The sequence below is a fragment of the Giraffa tippelskirchi genome, chromosome 14 (assembly GCF_054371585.1).
Source record: "Giraffa tippelskirchi isolate mGirTip1 chromosome 14, T2T-mGirTip1v1.2.pri, whole genome shotgun sequence".
Classification (NCBI taxonomy): domain Eukaryota; kingdom Metazoa; phylum Chordata; class Mammalia; order Artiodactyla; family Giraffidae; genus Giraffa; species Giraffa tippelskirchi.
The window spans coordinates 36467141-36490879 of record NC_137288.1 but is presented as its reverse complement, the minus strand read 5'-3'; the positions used below and the strand labels follow the sequence as shown (position 1 = coordinate 36490879).

General features: G+C 43.0%; 1 protein-coding gene across 31 annotated transcripts in view; it reads left to right on the top strand.

Annotated features, from left to right (window-relative positions):
• The window catches only part of ASXL3 (ASXL transcriptional regulator 3), a 186652-nt gene extending 166064 nt beyond the window's left edge, over positions 1-20588 (top strand). For 24 of the 31 annotated variants that reach the window (XM_081562546.1, XM_081562539.1, XM_081562559.1 and 21 more), the window contains 4 exons: positions 3550-3646; positions 5697-5802; positions 11216-13175; positions 15979-20274. In XM_081562546.1, coding sequence (XP_081418672.1) covers positions 3550-3646; positions 5697-5802; positions 11216-13175; positions 15979-19698 — 5883 coding nt within the window. In that variant the 3' untranslated portion in view covers positions 19699-20274. Of the gene's footprint in view, positions 1-3549; positions 3647-5696; positions 5803-11215; positions 13176-15978; positions 20275-20322 lie in introns of those variants that run through there. The other 7 variants (XM_081562548.1, XM_081562540.1, XM_081562569.1 and 4 more) reach the window with 1 other exon arrangement.
• The last annotated feature ends 3151 nt before the right edge of the window (positions 20589-23739 follow it).

Here is a 23739-nt window from a genome sequence, read left to right as displayed (position 1 = left end):
ATATTCTCTTGTAGAACAGTATTAATTGAACTTCAAACATTTGATGGCTTGTAAGTAGCAACAACTTTTTAATCCTTTGAATTCCACTGACAAACATCCCATAAAATGTATGTTAATGTAATCAACCCCAAAGGCAAATGATATACTCACCAATCAAGACTTAAATCTTCGTGAAAGGATGTCTCCACAAATAATAAGATTTTCTTCCTCACACTTATTTTCCTTCATAGCAATGAGCACACAGAGTTTTTCTCCTTCTAATTAAAAATGAAACATAACTTATCAATAACTTCTTTAGATTCTTCATTGTAAGAAAGTTACATAGAATGAATGTTTCTATTGTGGGTAATCAGAAAAAAAAAACACAAGAATTTATAGCTCAGTGATAAATAAGTAAACCTTTCAGAAACGTTTATTGTTCTAGCTCATTAAAATGCCATGTCTTTTGGACAGTATTTCTTAAAGGCCATAAAATTAATAGTGTATTTTAAAAGTTTTATTGGCACGTATTTCCTAAGTCAAATTCAGCCCTCGTGTTTAATTGTGCTGTCTCATACAGGCTGGAAGCCTGGCCATTAATATTATTTTTCTGTTTTTAAAAGAAAAACAGTTTTCTCCAGGGCTAGCTTCCATATTGTTGAATGTGGTTGTTTCACACTGTCATGCATTTTCATGTGCTGAAATCTTGAGACTCTGTCAGAGCTAATCTGGATCTGGTATTTCTTTGTGTCTTAAAATTATGCTGAAATGTCAATTAATAACTTGTCATGCCCCTGGCCTGGCAAAATATACCAAACTAAAATCCTGCATGTTAGCTACTGGAGTTCAGTTTTAAATCTTTCACTTACACAAAGCAAGGAGAGTGCAATAAACATTTATGGAGTACCTGCAATATAACAAGCATTGTACATGGACTCCGAATTGTTCAGCACATGCATGTGCTCAAATGTAGAAAATCTAACTTTGTTCACTGTGCCTTCCATAAATGCACCTCACAGTAAACCACTTCATTTTTCTCTTCAAGGCACTTGCCTTCCACCTACTCATTTTAACTGTTGGGGACACAGCACCAAATGGCATCCTTTGGTTCAGTTCATAACCGCATCCCAGAAGGTAGTGTCCTAGAATTGTCCAATCAGAAAGCGGGAAGGCGAGGACATTTATCCACTCCCATCTTGGGCCTGTGGTGAGACCCTGAGGTGGGGACTGGCATGGCAGTGTCACCAGACATCACAACTGTGCTGAGCCCAGGTGGGTGGGAGAGATACAGGGACCAGAAGCATCTGCTGTATGTGGAGTATATTCAGAGCATGAAAGTAGAGGCTTTTCCTTTTACTGCTGCTGTATTGCCTGCACCCAGACAAGTGCCAGGTACATAGGTTCATATAAGTGACTTAATAAGTATCTGGGCTTCCCAGGTGTTGCTAGTGGTAAAGAAACCACCTGCCAATACAAGAGACACAGAAGATGCTGGTTCGATCCCTGGGTCGGGAAGATCCTTTAGAGGAGGAAATGGCAACCCACTCCAGTATATTTGCCTGGAGAATTCCATGAACAAAGGAGCCAGGGGGGCTACAGTCCATGGGGTCACAGGAGTCAGACACGACTGAAGCAACTGAGCATGCACACATGCAATAAGTATCTATTGGATGAAGGTGAAATCACTGGGAGGAAATGGTGAATCCATGAGGGAACAGTCTTGTGTGAAATTTTCCAAGTGGATTAAATATTTTAGTGTGGTTATCAGTATCTTAGGTAAGGAAATTCAAGATCTCTAATCTGTGGCTGTCGTGATGGCAGCATTCAGCTTATGTCACATCTGTTCAGTGCCTCTCTTCTCTGGTTTTTTTGACCATTATTCCATTTAGGTCAGGAGGAAAAACGGCACCAGAGCATGAGATATTTGGATGATATCACTGACTCCATGGACATGAGTTTACGCAAATTCCAAGATAGTGAAGGACAGAGGAGCCTGGTCCTGCAGTCCATAGGGTTGCAAAGAGTCATACACGACTGAGCGACTGAACAACTAGAGATTCCATTTAGAGTAGCTAGTGTAAGATTTAGTTTTAGACCCAGTTTTCTCCTTTGCTACTGAATGATGGTTTAGTTGACACATTCATGAAGTCATGATTTGAGTTAAATTTTCAAAGAGGGACAGCATTTCTGTGGGTGGCTGCTGCTGCTGCTGTAAGTCCCTTCAGTCGTGTCCGACTCTGTGCAACCCCAGAGACAGCAGCCCACCAGGTTCCTCCTTCCATGGGATTTTCCAAGCAAGAATACTGGAGTGGGGTGCCATTGCCTTCTCCGTCTCTGGGTGGAAAGGAGTGTAAAGAAGACAAAAAATGAACGAAAACATGGGGATAAGAAATCTGAGTGTGTTTTCAGATGGCAGAGACTTCTTAGAGCTTAGGATACGAGTGTGTTTGTGAGAATAAAAAGAAATCTTTGAAAATGTAACTGGAGCTACAGTTTGCCAAGCCTTTGAGTAGCAGGCTAAAACATCTTCACCTCTTCATGAACCGTCCAGTTACTGATTGCAACATCCTGCGTCCACAACACAGTCTACACTCTGTGCTATATGCTTTATATAAAACCATCCTGTCCCAGTCCTGTTAATCTCCCAAGACCCTAACCCATTTCACCTCTGGCATCAAGTTCTTCCCAACTGCTCAGGTCCACCTAGATATCTTCCCTAACTTCTTTTTTTTGCCCTTAATTCCCACTCACCTAATTTTTGGCATGGTTTAACTTTTTATATGTTGTCTCTTCACTCCACAGCTACTTACAAAGTCAGCCAAGGACACACTAGTTCTTTTTATCCCATCTCAGCAGGCAGAATATATACCCAGAAAAGCTGTTGTAAATAGTTGGAAAGTTAAAAAAAGCATCCAGTTTGGTGATGCTTCTCTGAATCTCTTCTATACATGAATTTTAAAAATATTTGAGGGAAAACATTAGTAGCATATAGCATATACTGATTTTAAAGTTTTTATACCTGTTTTCTGTGTGTATCCAGAGAGGTGAGAAGAATAGAGGGAGAGGTATGTGTGAGAGTGTAGGTATGTTTTAATATGCTCCAGAACTTTCTGTTGTCTAAACCTCAGACAGTGGAAGAATCCAAGTGATCAGACTAGATTTCCTTAGCTTTCACAAAAAAATTAGAAAATTCAATTTTAAAAAACTCAATTTAAAAGTGTGCACGTCTTGATTTTCAATTTGGTACCACTTAAAGCACATTAAAATGATAAAGATATAAAACTTCTTTGATTAAACCACATATATTTGTTATACTCACCACTGATAATGGAAATGCCTAATACAGATTTCCTTTAAATTGTTGTATTTAGTCATTATAATAGTCACTGTAAACAGTGCAGTTTTCCTACTAGGAGATTCATCTTTGTTAAATTCCTTCCTTTCCTCCCTGCTTCCTACCTTGCTGTTTCTCTCTCACACACACATACTCTCAGTTTTCGCTTCTTTCCTGCATACTTTTGCTTTGAATTATTCTTGATGGAATCTTGTTTTTGTCGGCTTATTTCCTAGATGGGAAGTGATGGAATTTTACGCCTCAGTACTTCAGCTCTAAATAATGAATTCTTTGCATATGCAGCACAAGGCTGGAAACAGCGACTGGCAGAAGGTAAATTTCTATTTTCCATTATTATTTGACAGATTTGAGTACACATACTGTTCTGAGATTTGCACTCTTCTCTGATTCCCAAGTCATTTTCCCCACTGAAGTATACTTGAATTAAAACTCACATCCTATTTCAAATGACTTCATTAATTCTCTTATTATACTTCGCAATTTTGATGTCCAGGATTTTTGAAGAAAGCATGGCATTATCTGGAACATAATAACATTTTGATATAGCAAGATATTCTTTGGAATAATCATTTAATTATCTGTTTGGTATATATTTTCTTAATGCCTAAGACTCTGAAGAATCTTCTTTTAATATTGTCTTCCCCTGAAGCCACACTTTGCCTTATCCTTCCGGTAGTCACCAACCTTCTTGAAAGACTAGAAAATATCCAGTGTTAACCACAGTTTTACTCCCTTCCCCATGCACATTGTTATGGCTGGGCGTGGCCCGTACACAGTTCGTTCTAGAGAATACGAATTGCTTTCTGATTTTAAAGTCCAGTTTCCTTTCCTCTGTCCTACCTTTCATGTTCCTTCTCCAATATCTCACTTGTTTTCTACCCCATCCATTACATATTCATATCTCTGTGCCTTGTGAACTAATTACTTTATGAAAGCTTGGTCACTTTTCAAAAGCTAACTCAAGAATCAGGTTCTCTGCATGGTCTTCCCTAATTGACTTAGGCAGAATTAAGTGCTTTCCCTTTCTGTACTTTCACTACATTTATTCTTGTGACTTTTTACAGGGTTTTCTACATTATTATAGTCAACTGTGTGCTTTTTCTTTCACCAGACCGGTTGAAGCCATCTCGGTTAGACATTCATAATGTATCTTAAGTTGTGTCCCGGGTACCTTTCAGAGAGCCGTTTCTCAGCTTCCTTCAGGAGCTCCTGTTCTTTCATCTGCCGGTAACGGTGATGCCTCCACCATTCTCTTCCCTTGCTCTTCGCTTTTATAACTCTTCATGTACTCTGAGCAGCCTCATTCAGCACCAGGATTCCAGCTACGGCCCATAAGCCGAAAGCGTCCAAAATTGTCTTCAGCTACTCTTTCCCAGTCCTTAGCGCTCCTTTCCACAAGTCTGCAGGGTCTTCCTAGCATCAAGCCCCTTAAAACCAAAATGCCAGCATTAAGTTCTCTTCCCTTTAAACGTCTACCAATTCTTCTGCCTTCTGTCTGCTAAGGTCATCCCTTTTCTCACAGGTCCTCACTTTGAAACCGTAGTGATATCTTTGTCCCTCTCCTTTCTCCCCAGGTCCATCTGGTTAGGAACTGTTACTTGAGTTTTTGAATCTGCATCTTCTTCAACATTCTCAAGATGTTGGCCTGACTGTAATTTCCATCTCTCATCTGTGCTACCTTGTAGCCTTCCTGCCAGTTTCTAAGTTGCTTATTTGGCCATTTTCCTCCCTCACAGAACACCGCCAGGACCTCCCTCAGTCTCATACAGAAAAAATTTAGGACTCTCTTTAAAACATATATTGGGTAATTGACCACAGCCTATCTTTCCTATTCCATTTCATCCCATGTTTTACTCACAATTGGCCTCTTAAAAGAACGTAAATATATATATTCATATCTTTGTGCCTTGTGAGCTAATGACCTTATGAAAGCTTGGTCATCTTTCAAAGGCTAACTCAAGAATCAGGTTCTGTAGATGGCCTTCCTTAATAGATTTAGGCAGAGCTAAGTGCTTTCCCTACATTTATGAATATTCTTACTTATGGCCTATATAGGGCTTTCTGCCTTGTATTATTATACTCAACTGTGTGCTTTTTCTTTCACCAGACTGGTTCCATCAAGGATACTGAATATACACAGTTTCATTTACCGCCTCTAGTATACAGTACATTTACTAAATGCTTTCGAGTCTGTCTGTGTGAGTGATGTTCATAAAAAGAGAAGCCATAGAAATATCATTAGCACTCAACCTTTTACTTTTCAGCATTCATAAACGTTTACTCAAATTACTTACATATTTTCTTTATTAATTGGAAAAAGATATGACAGCTTTTCCTCAATATCTAAGCATTTTCTTTCTAGGAGAGTTTACTCCAGAAATGCAATTACGGATAAGGCAAGAAATTGAGAAGGAAAAGAAAACAGAACCTTGGAAAGAAAAATTCTTTGAAAGGTTTTATGGAGAAAAGTAAGTACTAGAGCATTTTTTTCTCATTTCTCTTAGAAGGAAATGAAAATGTAATTCTCTTGCTTCACATAGCACACTCATGTGCTGTAAAACTTAATAAACCTGTGATAAAAGGCAGTAGTCCCTCAGTGTAAGAAATTGCAGGTAAAATTATAGTGGCATATCGGCACTTAAATTTTTTTAAAAATGCATTTTCAGGGGGTTATAACTTGTCCATGAAAATTCATTTTGGACTGAAAATAGCACATGAAATTCCAGAGAAGTCAATTTTGTCTTTCTTAACTGGATTTTAGTAAAAATCTCCTATTTTTTTAGTCTAAGTATTTTCATTAATGAATCATTAGAGATAAGCAGCCTTAGACACATATTTATTTCTCACATTTTTCCAAAAATGTTAACTCTGAGTATACATTTGTTTAGTCCTTATTTTAAGGAAAGCCTGAAGTACTATCTATTGCTCTATCCATTTTCTTCTTTCTGTATAACCACTTTTTTAAAAAAAAACCTTTTTTTTACTCATGAATTGTTGATTTACAGTGTTATTACAATTTCTGCTCTATAGCGGTGATTCAGTGTATGTATGTATAATAAATATATATTATACATTCTTTTTTATATTCTTTTCCATTATGGATTATCATAGGATATTGAGTATAGCTCCATTCATGTGATATATGGACTTCCCTGGTGGCTCAATCAGTAAAGAATCCACCTGCAAGCCAGGAGACTGCTTGCATGTAGGAAACCCAAGTTCTGTCCCTGGGTCGGGAAGATCCCCTGAAGAAGGAAATGGCAACCCACTCCAGTATTCTGGCCTGGAGAATTCCATGGACTGTATATACAGTCCATAAGGTCGCAAAGAGTCAGACATGACTGAGTGACTTTCACTCACTTTAGATCATCTTAGGTAGAAGAATTTGTGCTTTAATTCTCACAAACACAACTGATGCTTGAAAGTGGTATTTTGTATAGAAGACACTAAGGTGATTGTAGGCAATACAACTTGTACCATTTGATCTAATTTCACAAAACTCCCCTGTAAATGAGGAAAAATGTCAGAGGGAGTCTCACATGAGTGCTCCTTATCCCTGTGGAATTGTCCTAAGTAGCCATCCTCAAGAGGAGGAAGGCTCCTTTTCAGTTGCTGCCCTGAGACCTCGGATGCATATACATATTTAAGCAAAACTAAAAGGCTGTAATCTCCTTTCTCAAAAATTAAAATGGTGGCAGGCTAGTTATCAGCCTTCTTATATCATTACTAGCACTGTTACTCAAGCCTGCTGGCATCACAGTCCTCATTGCAGCTTTTAAAACTAGATACAAGACTTTTCTGGTGGCCCAGTGGTTAAGAATCTACCTGCCAATGCAGGGGACACAGGTTCAATCCCTAGGCAGGGAAGATTCCACATGCCGCAGGGCAACTAAGCCCCTGTGCTACAACTATTGCGCCCACATGTTACATCTAAGGAAGCCCATGCACCGAGAGCCTGTGTTCCCCAACAGGAGAAGCCACCGCAGTGAGAAGCCCGGGCCCCCTAACAGAGTAGCCCCCGCTTGCCAAAGCTGGAGTGAGCCCGCACACAGCAACGAGGACCCAGTGCAACCATAAATAAATTAATCAAATTAAAAAAACAGATTAGATACAGATTTAGGACAGCCACCCCAGACATACTGATTGGGGATCTCCAGGAGTTGAACCCTGGAATCTGTATTTTTGGATGCTTCTCCATCATGCTGATGTGTCCAGCAAGATTAAGAACCCTGCCTTCCTTGTCTTTTCTGACAAAGGTAGTGTTAGGAGCACTCTTGTCAGTAATGGAAGAAGCATAAGCAAGTTAGTCACCTCCGAAGAACCTTTCCTTCGTTTTTGTTGCATGTTGGGCCTGTTCTTTTATCAACTCAGTCTTCATCAAGCATTGCCTTTGTGCCACACACACTGTGCCAGACAGCCCGTGTGGTAAGACCATACAGAGACTTTTCCTCAGTCAGCAAATAATCACTGAGCATACTCAGGCTCTAATAGGTTTCTAGGAGCTTTGCAAATATCCTCTCACTTAATCTTCCCAACAGTCTTATAAGGTGGATACCATTATTCAGTTCAGTTCAGTTCAGTCGCTCAGTCGTGTCCAACTCTTTGCGACCCCATGAACTGTAGCACGCCAGGCTTCCCTGTCCATCACCAACTCCCGGAGTCTACCCAAACCCATGTCCATCGAGTCGCTGATGCCATCCAACCATCTCATCCTCTGTCGTCCCCTTCTCCTCCTGCCCCCAATCCTACCCAGCATTAGGGTTCTTTCCAATGAGTCAACTCCTCACATGAGGTGGCCAAATAATTGGAGTTTCAGCTTCAACATCAGTCCTTCCAGTGAACACCCAGGATTGATCTCCTTTAGGATGGATTGATTGGATCTCCTTACAGTCCAAGGGACTCTCAAGAGTCTTCTCCAACACCACAGTCCAAAAGCATCAATTCTTCGGCACTCAGCTTTCTTCACTGTCCAACTCTCACATCCACACACGACTACTGGAAAAACCATAGATAATAGATAATAATGGATACCATTAGTACTCTTATTTAAAGAAAGGGTTTAGGAAACCGAGAGGCAGTGAAACTCATTTCCCCAGGTGTACACAGTATGGTTAAGTAATTTTCTCAGGGCCTTAATCCTGCAAATCCTTCTCAAAAAAATTCACACATCTACAATTTTTGGCATGAAATTTGGGGGCTCCGTAGGCTCTCATGAATATCAGGTTAAAGACCCCTGCCCTGGCAGGTGATAGCTACAATGCTGTGAGTAAACATGACTCCCCCGCAGCATCACTGAGTTCTGAATACAACAGTTCTTTTGTTTAATTGACCCTTTCCTTGCTGTACTTTATCCACAGAGTTTCTGTCCCATTACCTCCCTGGACTTCTTGTTTATCTTTTCTGATCTTTGATTATATACTGGATGGCTGATGCATTTTGGACATTTCATTGACTGCCCTTCTGATTTTCTTACTCTGAGATGACCTGTATTCCCTCAATACAGGAGGGATATTTTCCTCCCATCAGATAATTTTCAGTTGACTGACACGATGTGCCTTTTCATTGCTCTAAGTTTTCCCAAGAACGTTACCATTGACACTCACCTTTAGTTAAGATCTATCTGATTTAGTTTTCTGCCCTTTGTGATCTTTATTTTGGTTCTTACTGGCTTACTCTGTCTTTAATCCAGGGTTGTTGTTCAGCCGCTAAGTCATGTCTGACTCTTTGCGACCTCATGGACTGCAGCACACCACGCTTCCCTGTCCTTCAGCATCTCCTGGAGTTTGCTCAATCTTGTGTCCATTGAGTCAGTGGTGCCATCCAACCATCTCATCCTCTGCCACCCCTTTCTTCTTTTGCCCTCAGTTTTTCCTAGCATCAGGTTCTTTTCCAGTGAGTTAGCTCTTCACATCAGGTGGCCAAAGTATTGGAGCTTCAGCTTCAGCATCAGTCCTTCCAATGAATATTCAGGGTTGATTTCCTTGAGGATTTTTAATACAGTACTGTCTTAAATTTGTTTTAATTACTTATGGAGATGCTATGAATATGCTAGCTCAAAATTATAGTATATATTTAATAATATCCTTGTCAATCATCTAACTGAAATTTGGCTGCTGGTGGGTAGGTTCTGTATGTTCTCTATCTAATCTAGTATCAGTGATATCTCTGCTTGATCTGGCCCCAGGAGACCTTATATCTAGCTGATTTTTCTGTTCTAAATTCATCTATTGTGTAGTTATGTTATTCTTTCCTTCTTAGTATAATATAAATTGTGGTTTAATTTGAACCCATCTTAGGGAAAGTTGAAAGAAGAGAGACTAATTATGAAGGAAGTATCCTCTATCTTTCTTTTTCAGCTTTCTGAATTTTAGTGAAGAAGGCAATGATCAAATACCCAAAAAGCACATTCTTTCTTACTTCCTTTTTATTTTGAGGATTTAATTTAAGTAAAAGGTTGAAGAAGATTTCACTGAGGTATTTTCCTGTTACAGCTCTATTTCCTCACTCAAATATGTTTCTTCCTCTGGGAATATTCTCTCTCCTGCTCATCCTTGTAATTGCCTGCACTCTAATTTAACTTCATTTAGAACAGCATATTTCCCTACCATCTGATGCTAACATTGTAACTTAGTATGATAGGAAATAGTGATTTACAATATTATGAATTGTAATTCTGATGAACTTTGTCTTATGATCTGAACATTAGGCTGGGCTATTTCTTGATATTCTGTACTATCTTTTTATGGAATATTTTTACTGTAAGAGATCTACATGAAAGAACTGAAATGTCTGGCCTCACACAGATGTAATCTAGTGGAATCAACTTTGATGACCTCAACCATATGTATTATTCTTTAATGAAATTTCCATCATATCTTAGGTTAGACATTTAGATACTAAAATAAGGTGATGGACATCTTTTACATTGGGTTAAGGGAACTTAATCTTTGGAAGTCATTTCAGTTACAGAATTTTACAACATACCCATCTTCCATTTATTTTAATTATTTGGTTATGTTGCATCTTTTGAGGGCTATGAGATTTCCTACTATAAGGATATATGTCTACTTTCTGAGTATAAACTTTAGATTTTTATATATTCTTTTGCCTTTCAGCCCATATTTTTTTAATCTTTTGTACTATGCAATTTTCTTATTACTAATACTTGGTAAGGTTGATATTTTCTTGCTTATAGAATAAAAATCAATACTTTTTTAAAAACCAAAAGTTTGTTTTGGGGCTTCCCAGGTGGCTCAGTGGTAAAGAATCTGCCTGCCAAAGCAGGAGCTGTAGGAGACACGAATTCAATCCCTGGGTCAGGAAGATCCCCTGGAGGAGGAAATGGCAACCCACTCCAGTATTCTTACCTGGAGAATCCCATAGAGAGAGGAACCTGGCAGGCTGAAGTCCATGGAGTTGCAGAGTCAGACATGACCGAGTGAAAATGCATGCAGAGTTTATTTTAGTTATGATTATAGAAGCAGTCTTCCCACGTGGCTCAGTGGTAAAGAATTGCCTGCCAGTGCAGGAGATGCAGGTTCTATCCCTGGGTTAGGAAGATCCCGTGGAGAAGGAAATGACAACCCACTCCAGTATTCTTGCCTGAGGAATACCATGGACAGAGGAGCCTGACGGGCTGCAGTCCATGGGGTCGCAAAGAGTTGGAAACAACTGAGCAATTGAGCACATAAAAGGAGTAGAAAACCTAAGCCATCATAAACTAGTTTATGATAACTAGGCTAAGCATGTTACTTAGTAATAATAAAATTAATTTGATGCACTTACTTCTATGAATGCTATATGAATGCTATGAGAGATCCAAGTTGTACCTTTCATGTTTTGTGGTTGAACAATAATTTAGTACTTCTAATTTCTGTTCAGGTTGGGAATGTCAAGAGAGGACTCTGTAAAGCTCACATCTGGACCAAACATTGATGGAGCTGAAAGTAGTTCTTCGTGTGGGACCCCTGGCCTTCCCAGTCTTTCTGCACAGACTCCCTTGAAAGAACAACAGCCAAAAAGCATGAAAAGCCCAACTTCTCCAGAGCCTGAATTCTGTGCTACGCTTTGTCCTATGGTAGATGTAGGTAAAGATGTAATGACAGAGTCAGAATCAGAGGACATCTTGATCCCTGAAGAATCCGTGATTCAGGAGGAGATTGCAGAAGAGGTTGAGACCAGCATCTGTGAGTGCCAGGATGAGAATCACAAGACAATACCTGAATTTTCTGAGGAGTCGGAAAGTCCAGTAACCTCTCATGAAGAGCCACAAATAGCACCTCCTGAAGATCACGTGGAATCTTGTGTTATGATGAATGATGTTTTGGAAACTTTGCCTCCTATCGAAGTTAATGTGGAAGAGAAATCAGAATCTCCCCAGGAAGAGATGTCGGTTGTCATTGATCAGCTGGAAGTCTGTGACCCCCTCATTCCTTCCACTTTATCCGTGACTCATATTAGTGACACAGAACATAAAGAGCCAGAAACTGCACTAGAGACCAACACTCCAAAAATTAAAACAGGGTCATCGTCCCTAGAAGGCCAATTTCCAGGTGAAGGAATTGCCGTGGATATGGAGTTGCAGAGCGAGCCTGATGAGCAGCTTTCTGAAAACGCCTGCGTCTCTGAAACGTCCTTCTCTTCTGAGAGCCCGGAGGGAGCCTGTACTAGTCTGACATCCCCAGGGGGGGAAAACCAGTCCACTTCGGAAGAGTCGTGTACCCCAACCTCCCTGGAGACAACGTTTTGTTCTGAGGTGTCCAGCACTGAAAATGTGGACAAATATAATCAGAGAAATACCACTGATGAAAACCTTCATGCATCTTTGCTGTCAGAAATCTCTCCAGTATCCACCTCACCTGAGACATCAGAAGCATCTTTGATGTCCAATTTACCTTTGACATCGGAAGCATCCCCAGTATCAAATTTACCTTTAACATCAGAAACTTCGCCCATGTCTGATTTACCTTTGACATCAGAAACTTCTTCAGTGTCTTCCATGCTTCTCACACCCGAGACCACTTTTATATCCAGTTTGCCACTTCCTTCAGAAACATCTCCAGTTTCCAGTTCTTCCATGAATGAAAGAATGGCGCATCAACAAAGAAAGTCCACTTCCGTATCCGAAGAATCCTCCCCGCAGAAAGACGAAGGTTCTGCTCCTGCCAAGCCCTTGGGAGAGGGTGTTACCTCTCAACAGAAGATTCTGTCAAATGCTCCTGAACCCATCAAAATGGCTTCTTCTTCAATTGCTCCTGAAGTGTATTCATCAGAAGAATTGCACAGTAACACCCTGAATCAGCAGCCTGGTAAATCACACGTTGAAACGGAGAAATCCTATCCCACTTCGATTCCGGAACTTCCTTCTACAGAAATGATAAAAGTGAAAAATCACAATGTCCTGCAAAGAGCAGAAAAGAAAGGGATGTCTTCACCATTGGACTTACCCGTCTTTTCTGAAGAGACAGACAGTAAGGGAAATGAGGTCCCATTAGCTAAACTACAGGACAAACAATACATCTCCTCGATAGATAAGGCTTCATTTTCAGAAGGCTCTAGAAATAAAATGCATAAGCAGGGGAGCTCACAGAATCGGCTGGAGAACTCACATTCTTCCAAGTTGTCAGAGCCCTCCAAGTCCCCAGATGGGGTAAGAAATGAAAGCAGAGAATCTGAAATATCAAAGAGGAAAACTGCAGAGCATCACGGCTTCGGGATTTGTAAGGAGAAGAGGGCTAGGATAGACGATGACCTGTCATCTGCTGGACGGAACATCTCGTCCAGCAGCCCACCTGAGAAAGAGCCGCCCCCAAGAGAGGAGCCAAGGGTCCCACCTCTCAAGGTATGGTACTTTTTTTTTAAAGGAAAAATTCCATAGATAGGCTTTTCTTATTCAGATACTTCATTTTTCAAAAATAAATGTCACGGTTATAATCCAATACTCCCAGCACCAGTCTGATACTAAGTGATTCTTTTTCAGACTGCATTGAGTTCATACAGTACGTTTAGATACATGTATATATTTAGACCTGGGCATTTAAGGGAAAAAAAGTGAAGAGGGAGAACTGGACCTGGAGGAGCCCACAGGCCACTCAAATACATGGCCTTTGGGGGACTCCAAGATGTAGGACAGAGATCTACATAAATTTGAAGGTTAATTCAGCATTCTATAAAAGTTAGCAGAACTAGAGACAGTGGTGATCAAGTCAGAGGCATGCACTCAATAAATGAAGGTGTGTATTGTCCCTTCATTCATTTGCCAACAAACATTGAACACCTCACACACCACACTGCCCAGCAGAGAGGGCCTGGCTCCTGAAAGACCCTCATTAAATATTTCTTGAATAAATGAAATTGCTTTGCAAACCCAGAGGAAAATGCCATAGATATACATGTATACAAATGCTACTGTTTTATTTCCAAGATAGTTAAGAAGTATTTGACTTCACAAAATAATAAAGCCTGTAGACAAACATTCCTAATTATACTTTTTATTTTGATTCCCAGGTAGATTTTAACTCTCAGAAAACAAACCTTTTATATAATTGAATCTGCCTAAGTAAACTGAAAATTAAGATTGAATCAAAGAATTATAAACAAACTCAGCCTTTGTTTTTCTTCATGTCTTTTTATTTTATTCTGCTCTGACATCTACTTGTAATAGGGACTCATAATCTCCCTAAGGTTGACTTTTAAGGGTGTGATTGTAGTTATTCTATGTAATGAATCAGTCCCTATTAAATAAGATTCTAGAGATATAAAAGATGAACATTAAGCTCCCATTAAAACCGTGCTATGCATTTTAATTTATGAAGCAAAGACAAATATAAGCATGCTTCCCCTAGGAAATACTTTTAAGTATAATATATTTAAGTATATACATATATACAAGTATATAATACATTGAAGTATCCTGTTTTTTGTCAAAAGCTGTTTTTCAAAGTGATACATACCTTTATGTAAACATACGTGGATTAGTTAGATAAATTTGTTGTTTGTTAGGCTTGATGTTTCTAATTTTTTAAATGAAGGGAAGTACTTGAAAAGCTGAAATCCTTTTCTAAATTTATCTTTCTTTGGAGCCTTTGGATTAGAAGAGAACCAGCACATGTTTGAAAATGACAAATGAGAGCTCAGGAAGATAATTCCACCTTCCAGAGTTCTAAAGGATAATTCCAAGTTGAAATGACCTTGTAGCATGTGTCACATGTTTATAATGTCAACATATGTAAGTGCACAAATGTTAAGAAGAGAGATGTAAGTTTTCTAGGAAAAATCTTTTTTTCTAGAAGACAGAATAAAAGGAAGCATAGTACATGTCAACAGGAGAGAACAGGGAGCTGAAAGTCTCCATCATGCTCTGGTTAGATGAACCCAGAGCAGCCTATCTCCAGAGGCTCAGTGTTTGCAACTGTACATTAAGGGCTTTAACTAGATCCTTTCCAGCTCCACAAATCTGTGACTCTGTGAATATTCTCAGTGGCTGGTAAATCACAGGCCATTGCTTTGGGATATTGGCTGTTAGGTCTTAGGCTGCATGAATTCGGTGATAACTGTGCATCTCTTGGGCTTCCTTGGTGGCTCAGTGGTAAAGAATCCGCCTGCCAAGTAGGAGACGCAAGTTTGATCCCTGGATTGGGAAGATCTCTTGGAGGAGGAAATGGCAGCCCACTCCAGTATTCTTGCCTAGAAAATCCCATGGACAGAGAGGATCCTGGCAGACTACATTCCATGGGGTTGCAAAGAGTCAGACATGACTTAGCAACTGAGCACACACATATGTGTGTCTCAGTTAGCATGAGTAAGTGAATAGTGTGTGTTGGGACATGTATGAAATTCAGCACACTGTGGACTTCCAAAATAAACTGCCCACCCCATGTTATTTTGGAGGCAGAAAACTAGAGTAGCCCTTGCTTTCAATAAAACATACTGCTAGTAACAAAATCTCTTTGGAAGGCAGAGCACTCTCACAAAAAAGTCTCATTCCCTCTTTATAACAGCTCTGTGAAGGAAACAGACCGGAAATAGCCAGGCTCATTTTACAACTGAATTTACAAACTCATATTGTGTGCTTATTATACGTATAAGGCAGCATGCTAGGTGGTATGGGACCACATAAAATCTACAGTCTTTGACTTGGGAGGTTGTTGGAGAAACTGAAGTACACAGCCTGGGATCACAGCTGAGAATTCTAGTCTTGAGCCTTCCTTGGGGCTTTCTCCTTTATGTCAAATTAAGACCAGTAAATTCAGAGTCAAGGTCCCACTTTTTCATGCCAGCCAGGAAGATAAGTTGAAAGCTAACTATTTTTTAGTTCACCTCATTTGAAGAAGCCTGGGTTTCCTTTCCATTCATATGATGCTTTAATATGTTTCATTTCCATGCCAAATGAAGTCACTGTTTGATGTTTTGTAGATTAAAACAGAGGTTGAAGTTTTTAATTTTTACATTCGTTCTGTGTTTATTGATGCTTTTTTTACCCCCAAAAGCCCATTCCTGGATTTAGGTGTTGGCCCCTTAAAAGATGCGATTATTCCCTGCCCTTGCATTCCTATGCTCCTCTGGAATCATGTGCACATGCGCCTCTTCTGTGCTCCTTATGCTTACTTTATCTTTTCATTTCCGCCCCACCCCCTTTCCTGTAGATCCAGCTTTCCAAAATCGGGCCACCCTTTATCATCAAGAGCCAACCCGTCTCCAAACCAGAGGCTCGCGCGTCTTCCAGCACCTCGATCAGTAGCGGGAGGAACACGGGAGCCCGGACCCTGGCAGACATCAAAGCCCGAGCCCAGCAAGCCAGGGCCCAGCGCGAGGCGGCAGCGGCCGCGGCTGTGGCGGCTGCAGCTAGCATCGTCTCAGGTGCCATGGGGAGCCCCGGAGAGGGCGGGAAGGCCCGGACCCTGGCGCACATCAAAGAGCAGACGAAGGCCAAGCTCTTTGCTAAGCATCAAGCGCGAGCCCACCTCTTCCAGAACCCGAAAGAGCCTCGGGGGCCTCCCCCACTCGGCCCAAAGGAAGGGCCTCCAAGCTTAGACATCGTCTCTCCTGCCCCTGAAACAAAAATTGAAGGCTCACCTGGAGTCATCATTGTCAACCCGAACTGCCGATCTCCCAGCAACAAAGCCGCACACCTCCGGGACACCACTACGGTTCTACAGCAGCCTCTCAACCCGACAAAACTTCCAGAGACCGCCACGGACTTATCTGTGCATAGTCCTGACGAAAACACACCCGTGTCACACTTATCTGAGAAAATGGTTTCATCTACCTCTTCTGAAAATAGCAGTGTGCCCATGCTTTTTAATAAAAATCCTGTCCCCGTGTCTGTCTGCAGCACCGCTCTGTCGGGAGCAATTAAAGAGCATCCCTTTGTGAATCCTGTTGATAAATCCTCCGTCCTAATGTCTGTTGACAGTGCAAACGCTACAATTTCTGCTTGTAACATAAGCATGTTAAAAACCATCCAGGGAACGGACACCCCATGCATAGCCATTATACCAAAATGTATGGAGAGCACCCCTCTCCCCGCCCCCTCGGAGGGCTCAGGCTCCGCCAGCCCCTGCGATGACCAGCTGGCACTGGTACCCAGCAGCAGTGCTGGCAGTCTCCTCTCTGCTCAGTACACCTCCATGCCAGCTCCCTCGATTGGAAGCAACTTGCCCAACCATCTCTCCACTAGCTCTGTCTTGATGCCCCCAACGGGAATGAATAGCAGATACTCTTCTGAGAAGATAGCCATGCCTGGGAGCGAAGAACTGGCCTCTATGCCCATGGGCACCACTGTGAGAGCCACCCTCGGCTGTAGGGACCCCATTGCAGTCACCGACGCCCTGGTGGCACGTCCACCCGTGGCAGTGCTTTCTGGAAGCATGCTGACCATCAGCTCTTATGATAGCCCTCCCAAGTTAAGCACCGAAAGCCTGGACAAAACTTCAGGAACTCGGAACAGGGGAGACCCTTCTGGGAAACCTCAGCCAACTCTGGGCAGCTTTACACCTGCAGCCATAAACCGATCGATCCCGTGTAAAGTCATCGTGGACCACAGCACCACGCTGACCTCCACCCTGTCTCTGACGGTTTCCCTGGAGAGCGCGGAAGCTGGCTTGGAGCTCCAGACCCGGGCTGGAAGGACGGAGGCAGCCGGGCCACCTGTGGCCTGTCCGCAGGTGTCTGTCATCAGCAGGCCTGAGCCGGTGGCCCCTGAAGGTGGAGATCACGGTTCCAGTTTCATCACAGCTTCCGCGGCCGAGCAAGACAGTCAGACAATAAAGGCCACTTGTCCGGGTCTTCGCGAGGGACTCCTGGTCGTTCCCGATAAGTTAAAAGAGGGGGCCCCCCCGAGTCACAGCTTTGCTGAGCAGGCGCATGGCTCAGCCGCGTTCAAGAGTGAAGCTGACACCACCTGTAGCCATCCATACAACCCGGGCAGCCGGATCTGCTGGAGCGAGGACGGGATGCGGAGCACGGGCCAGCCTCCACCCAGCCACCCGGCTTCCGGCAAACAGAAGGACTATCTAGAGCAGAGCTGTCCCAAGTCCATCAAGACTGAGCACGCCAGCTACTCGCACGTGGCGGAACTTCAGTCCCGGAATCTCATCACAAGCGTCACGCTCCCCGTGAAGTCCGAACCTCATGACGTGGACAAGGGCTTCAGGATGGACACCGAAGACTTCCCCGGCGCCGAGCTGCCTGCTCCGGCCGCCGAGGCAGCCCCGAGTGCGCAGCCGCCGCAGACGGTGAAGGCCCCGGCCTCCGGGCCCCTGGAGGAGGCCGCCTCTTTGGCCACAGACAACCTGAAGCGGGTGCCCAGCGCTGGGAGCTCCAGCTGCCGTCTGTCCTCGGTGGAGGCCAACAACCCCCTCGTCACACAGTTACTCCAGGGCAACCTGCCTCTGGAGAAAGTGTTGCCGCAGCCCAGACTGGGAGCCAAGCTGGAGATCAACAGGCTCCCCCTGCCTCTTCCGACTACCTCAGTGGGTAAAGCAGCCCCGGAGAGGAACGTGGTGGAAATGCCCCTCAGCTCGCCCAATCCAGATGGGAAGGGCTACTTGGCCGGAGCCCTGGCACCGCTCCAAATGAGGAAGCGAGAGAACCACCCCAAGAAGAGGGTGGCCAGGACCGTGGGGGACCACACGCAAGTGAAATGCGAGCCGGGGAAACTGCTGGCGGACCCCGAAGTGAAAGGGGGGCCCTGTGTTCTCGGGTCTGGCCTGAGTGCGCTGGCACACAGCCAGCCTCTGAAGCAGGAGTGGCTGAACAAACACCCTGCACAGAGCAGGATTGCGCACAGCCCTGAGGTCAAACAGCACAAGCGGCTGCTCCCCTCTTGTAGCTTCCAGCAGACCCTGTTTCACGTCGACAAGAATGGGGGCTTCCATCCCGACCCCGGGACCTCCCACAGACAGCAGTTTTACCAAATGCCTCTGACACCCAGGGGCCCCCTTCCTCCCGCAGCTCTGTTACCGGCCTCTGCCAAGCCCCCAGCAGCCTGTAACGCGTTTGCCTTCAACAGGCACCTTGAACAGAAGGGACTGGGGGAGGTTGGCCTTTCCCCGGCGCCTCACCAGCTGAGGTTAGCCAACATGGTACCCCCCAACGTGCCCATTAAAGAAGGTGATGACGTCGGGGGGACCCCGCACGGAATGCCGCACAAGGCCCTGGTGCATCTCCCGCCGCCCCCACCCCCACCCCCTCCCCCCTTGGCTCTGCCTCCGCCGCCCCCGCCACCGCCACCTCCGCTACCTCCGCCGCTTCCTAACCCAGAAGTCCCCTCCGAGCAAAAACAACCGCCGGTTACCATGGAAACCACTAAGAGACTCAGTTGGCCACAGTCCACGGGCATATGTAGCAATATAAAATCGGAACCTCTTTCTTTTGAGGAAGGTTTGAGCAGCAGCTGCGAACTGGGCATGAAACAAGTTTCCTATGACCAGAATGAGATGAAAGAACAGTTGAAGGCCTTTGCGCTGAAAAATGCCGATTTCTCTTCCTATTTGCTTTCCGAGCCGCAAAAGCCTTTTACCCAATTAGCTGCACAGAAAATGCAGGTGCAGCAACAACAGCAGCTCTGTGGAAACTATCCAACCATCCACTTCGGGAGCACAAGCTTCAGAAGGGCCACGTCTGCCATTGAAAAGTCCATTGGGGTTTTGGGAAGTGGCTCCAGTCCCACCGCGGGCCTGCCCGCTCAGAACGCCCAGATGCCCGTTCAGAACTTTGCCGACAGCAGCAACGCGGACGAATTGGAACTGAAATGCTCTTGCCGGCTGAAAGCCATGATTGTGTGCAAAGGCTGTGGGGCCTTCTGCCACGACGACTGCATAGGGCCTTCTAAACTCTGTGTCGCTTGCCTGGTTGTGCGATAAAAGCCGAGTGAAAGGTGCAGTATCCCTTTTCCACTACGGAAAAGCCAAACAGCATCATCAACAACACATTGAGTCACTCCGGGGTCTATCCCGTGATAATTTATTTTAGTTTGGAACAGAGGCTCTTTTCTCTATCTCATATTGTTTTCTGGCGTTTCTGGGAGAGCTGAGATCGCATCCCAGCCGAGGGGCTCAGCAGCATGTCTTTTGCATATTCAGTTGCCATTCGCAACTCCTGGAAAATTTCTACGCGTGTGTATACAGGTCGCTCCCTCCCAATTTGTTGCTTAAAAAAAAAAAACAAAAAAAACAGGTGTAGCTAGGAAAAGGACAATTTAATTACTTCATGGTAACCAGAAATGGAGATGTAGAAAAGATCAGTAAAAGCAGTTTTGAGGTGGTGATGCATTCTTCTGCAGGTAAACCATTCCAGCGAGGGTTCCCACAGTTGACTCCTTTGGATCTGCTTTCACCATAAGTGTTGACATTCTATTTGGCAAAGGGAATCTGATTTAAGTGTATGATTCCTTGTATTTACTCATATCACAAGAGCTATTAAAGGAGGTATACCATTAATGAACTTCACTGTCCTTATTCTCTTTCCTCCCTTTTGACTCTTTTCAGAGATGGGCAGATTACCTGGATCTGCCTTGGACATGGTACACACATCGTAGTGAAATGTCTTTTCTACCTGAAATTGCAGTGTGGGCCTCTTGCCCAGCAGTCTGGTTGAAGCCTCTTGACACCTGAGACTGTAAGATCAGTTGGACAACAGAGAGCCATAGGCCCAGAGGATTTCAGAGCTTTGTGTGTGGCTTCTAAGAGCAAGTATGAAAAAAGATGCCCTAAAATTCAGAGCAAACAAGTAAAATGCTGTGTATGCAAACACACCGAAATGGGTTGATGATGTAAATATCGGTCCAGTCTATTTACTCTAATACAGTTACTGGATATTGAGATTGTGGGGAAATAATCATAGCCCTTTATTGATGACACCATTGCATTCTGACTTCTGACTCTGCATAGGTTGGCCGTTTCTTTTTTAAAGTGTCATTGATGACCAAAGGGACTCTATAAGGCTGAAGTGTTGACATTTTTCCAAACAAGTTTTTTCCTATGAGTCACGATCTCTGTAATTGCATTTGACTCTGAACTAGTCCTTTAGAATTGTCCTGGGTGTTCCATGATTCGGTTTCCCCCCCACCCTCAGGTGAATTCAGTGCATTCTTCATATTTGGGGGAGTGGAACTACTTTGAAAAAGGGATACTGCATCTTACAACTGTTCTCAGTGTTTAGCCGAGAGTCTGGGAGTTGGGTATTTGAGTTGCATTCCATGTACCTTGGCCACCCTCATGCCGGAGGACCGCTGTGGTTTCAGCAGGCTCTGTTTCGTAAAGCAGGTTCGTAAGCGCATGCACATTGTGGGAAGATGAGGGAACAAAAACCATGTCCATCTTAACTTCATATTACAGAGCACAACGTGGGGAGTCCCTTTAACCCACTGGCTGATTGTAGAAAATCTGGGTGTCGGGGGGAATCTTCTGTATTCAGGGTAAGAATGACAGTGATTTTCACAAGGGATCATCCTCATCAATGTTAACTTTTGACATTCCCTTAAATTATGTCTTAAAAATTGACAGAAATGAGTGGAAATTACATTCCTGGGGATTAGAAAAAAATACTTGCAGTTGTTTTTATAGTAGTCAACCACGGCATATTTTTTCCTCCATATTTATTACTGTGATGTTGCCAAATTTTATTAGGTGATAGAGATGTCATTTTTACTAACAAATTGCTGATAGTGAAAGATACTTAGGAAGAAATCAAAGCAAATAAGGCCTACCTCCGTGGCCAAGATTCAGTGTTTCAGTTGCTGTCACTTCTGTTTTTCACATTAAAATTAACAGAATTAATGGCTGAGAATATTAGCAATGCACTTAACCAGCCCTTCCCAAGAAAGGCAGCATTAGTTCCAGCAGATCCTTAGTTCTCTCTGCACCAGGCGGTTGAGTGGTGTCCTCATCTATGGATGTCTCTGTGGTCTGCTTGGCTCTGATGTTGCTTCATAAGGGCATGCTCACAGAGGGGCACCCCTAAAACATAGACACTTGCATGCCACCTCCTCCTTCCAAATTCAGTTGCTCCTCTACCAGTGTCAGATACTGTCCACACCAGCAGATTCAACATTACCCTAGTAACTGACACCTTGTTGAAACTCCGGTCTACAAAACCTTTGCACTCTGCACGTGAGATACAGTTGAGGCTGATATGATACTGAGCTTGTTATTGGTTCCGTCGTTGTGGAACATAGCCCGCAAGTTACTCACTGGGAATAAAGACAAGTGTCCTTCTCTCTGTTCTGATTTTTCACATGAGCAGTTTGGAGAATCAGTTGCTGATCACATGTCGATTCGATCACCCTGTTCCAAAGAGCATAATATTTCTCTGCCCTTGCTCTTTTTTTTGCCCTTGTTTAAATTGCCAGTGTTCACGTATGGTTTATATTACTGAAGAATTAAAGGTTTGTGCTCAAAAGATAGAAAGAAAAATTCACAAGTAAAACATAGGTCAGATATGTTACAAGTGGCCATTTAATATATATACAAAAGCCAGGATATTTGGATTAGGTGAGCAAGTTCTTAGTGTCCTGATTTCCACTGATACCTGCCTATGTGCAAATGGAGTATGTCATTTACTACATGTTTACCATAGTATAATGTGCAAATTTTAGTGTGTGTGTTATCCTGGTGATTGGACACTGTGATATCCATATCAGGAACAGAGCTTGCACATCTGTCATGGAATTTTTTATTATTATTTTCACAAAGGATGTATTTCCCTAAGTAGCACTTTTGAAACCAGGGACGGAAGAAAACTGCTATTCCCTGATCCCTCTCCTACATGATATACATTTGCCTGAAGTTGTATAAAGACTTTTAGGTAGTTAATGGGCATGTCAATACGAACGTTCTCATGCAAGAGTCATTTTCAGAATGAAAAGATTTTTCCTTCCCCAAAGTGAGAATAGCAGAAATGTTGGCGACCTGAGCACCATAGTTACATAGACTATTTCCCTGCTAAGGTCTAGTTTGAAGGAAAAAACTTGAAAACAAACCTATGAGGTTGAGCCTGGTTGCTATAAAGACTTTGTGGTGGTATGTGTTTCTGGGATGAGCTGTGGAAGGTTTAGTTGACTTCTAGAGCTTGGAGAGTCTTACTCATTCAAAACAGACATAAGCTGGTGCGTACGGTGCTTCACGGGGCAACCGAGAGTAAGAATCCAAGATGCTACAGCCCCATGGCCTTTACAAACACTCACACAATTTCTGAAGGGGAAATTACTGTAGCCTTGGTTTCCCAGTTCCTCCTGGGTCTGGTCAAATCCCAGGTGACAGAAGCTGAAGCCAAGTTAAGGTTCGTGTCCTCTGTGTAGTGTGGAGGCCAGCACCGGGCTAGCGGCCTGGAGGGAGTGAGCCCACCGAACACGCAGAGCCCAGAGTCACTGTCCATGTTTCTAGAGAACAATGTGAAGAGTCCTAGAAAAGGAACTCGCCAGACTGTCAGGGGCGGATGTAGCCAAAATGTCACTGAATAGAAAAGAAATCTTGTCTTCAGTCCTCATGCTTTGTCACTGTAAAGCGAACAAAAAACATTTTTACTATAATTTAAAGGAGCTGCTTTTTTTATAGCACATACTATTTCGCTTTGTACTCTCTTTGATAGTTGCAGAATAATTTAGACTGTAGAAAAAACTTTGTTGTATTTGTACTGTTCATGAATGTTTCAAAAAAAGTGCTTTACTTGGTTGCCATAATTTTTCTTGTACTGCTGTATTTTTTCCTCCTGGCTTCATGGAAACCTAATCTGACTCATAGTTTCAGTACACTTTTTTAACGTGTGTTTGTGTGTATTTTTTTTCCCTTTGGTCAGTATTCTGAATGTTTACATCTGTTTGACATTAGCCATTTAATGCCTTTTTTAAAAGGCGGTATTACTCTTACAGTGTAACAGCAAAATGTGAATCAACCCAAACATGACAT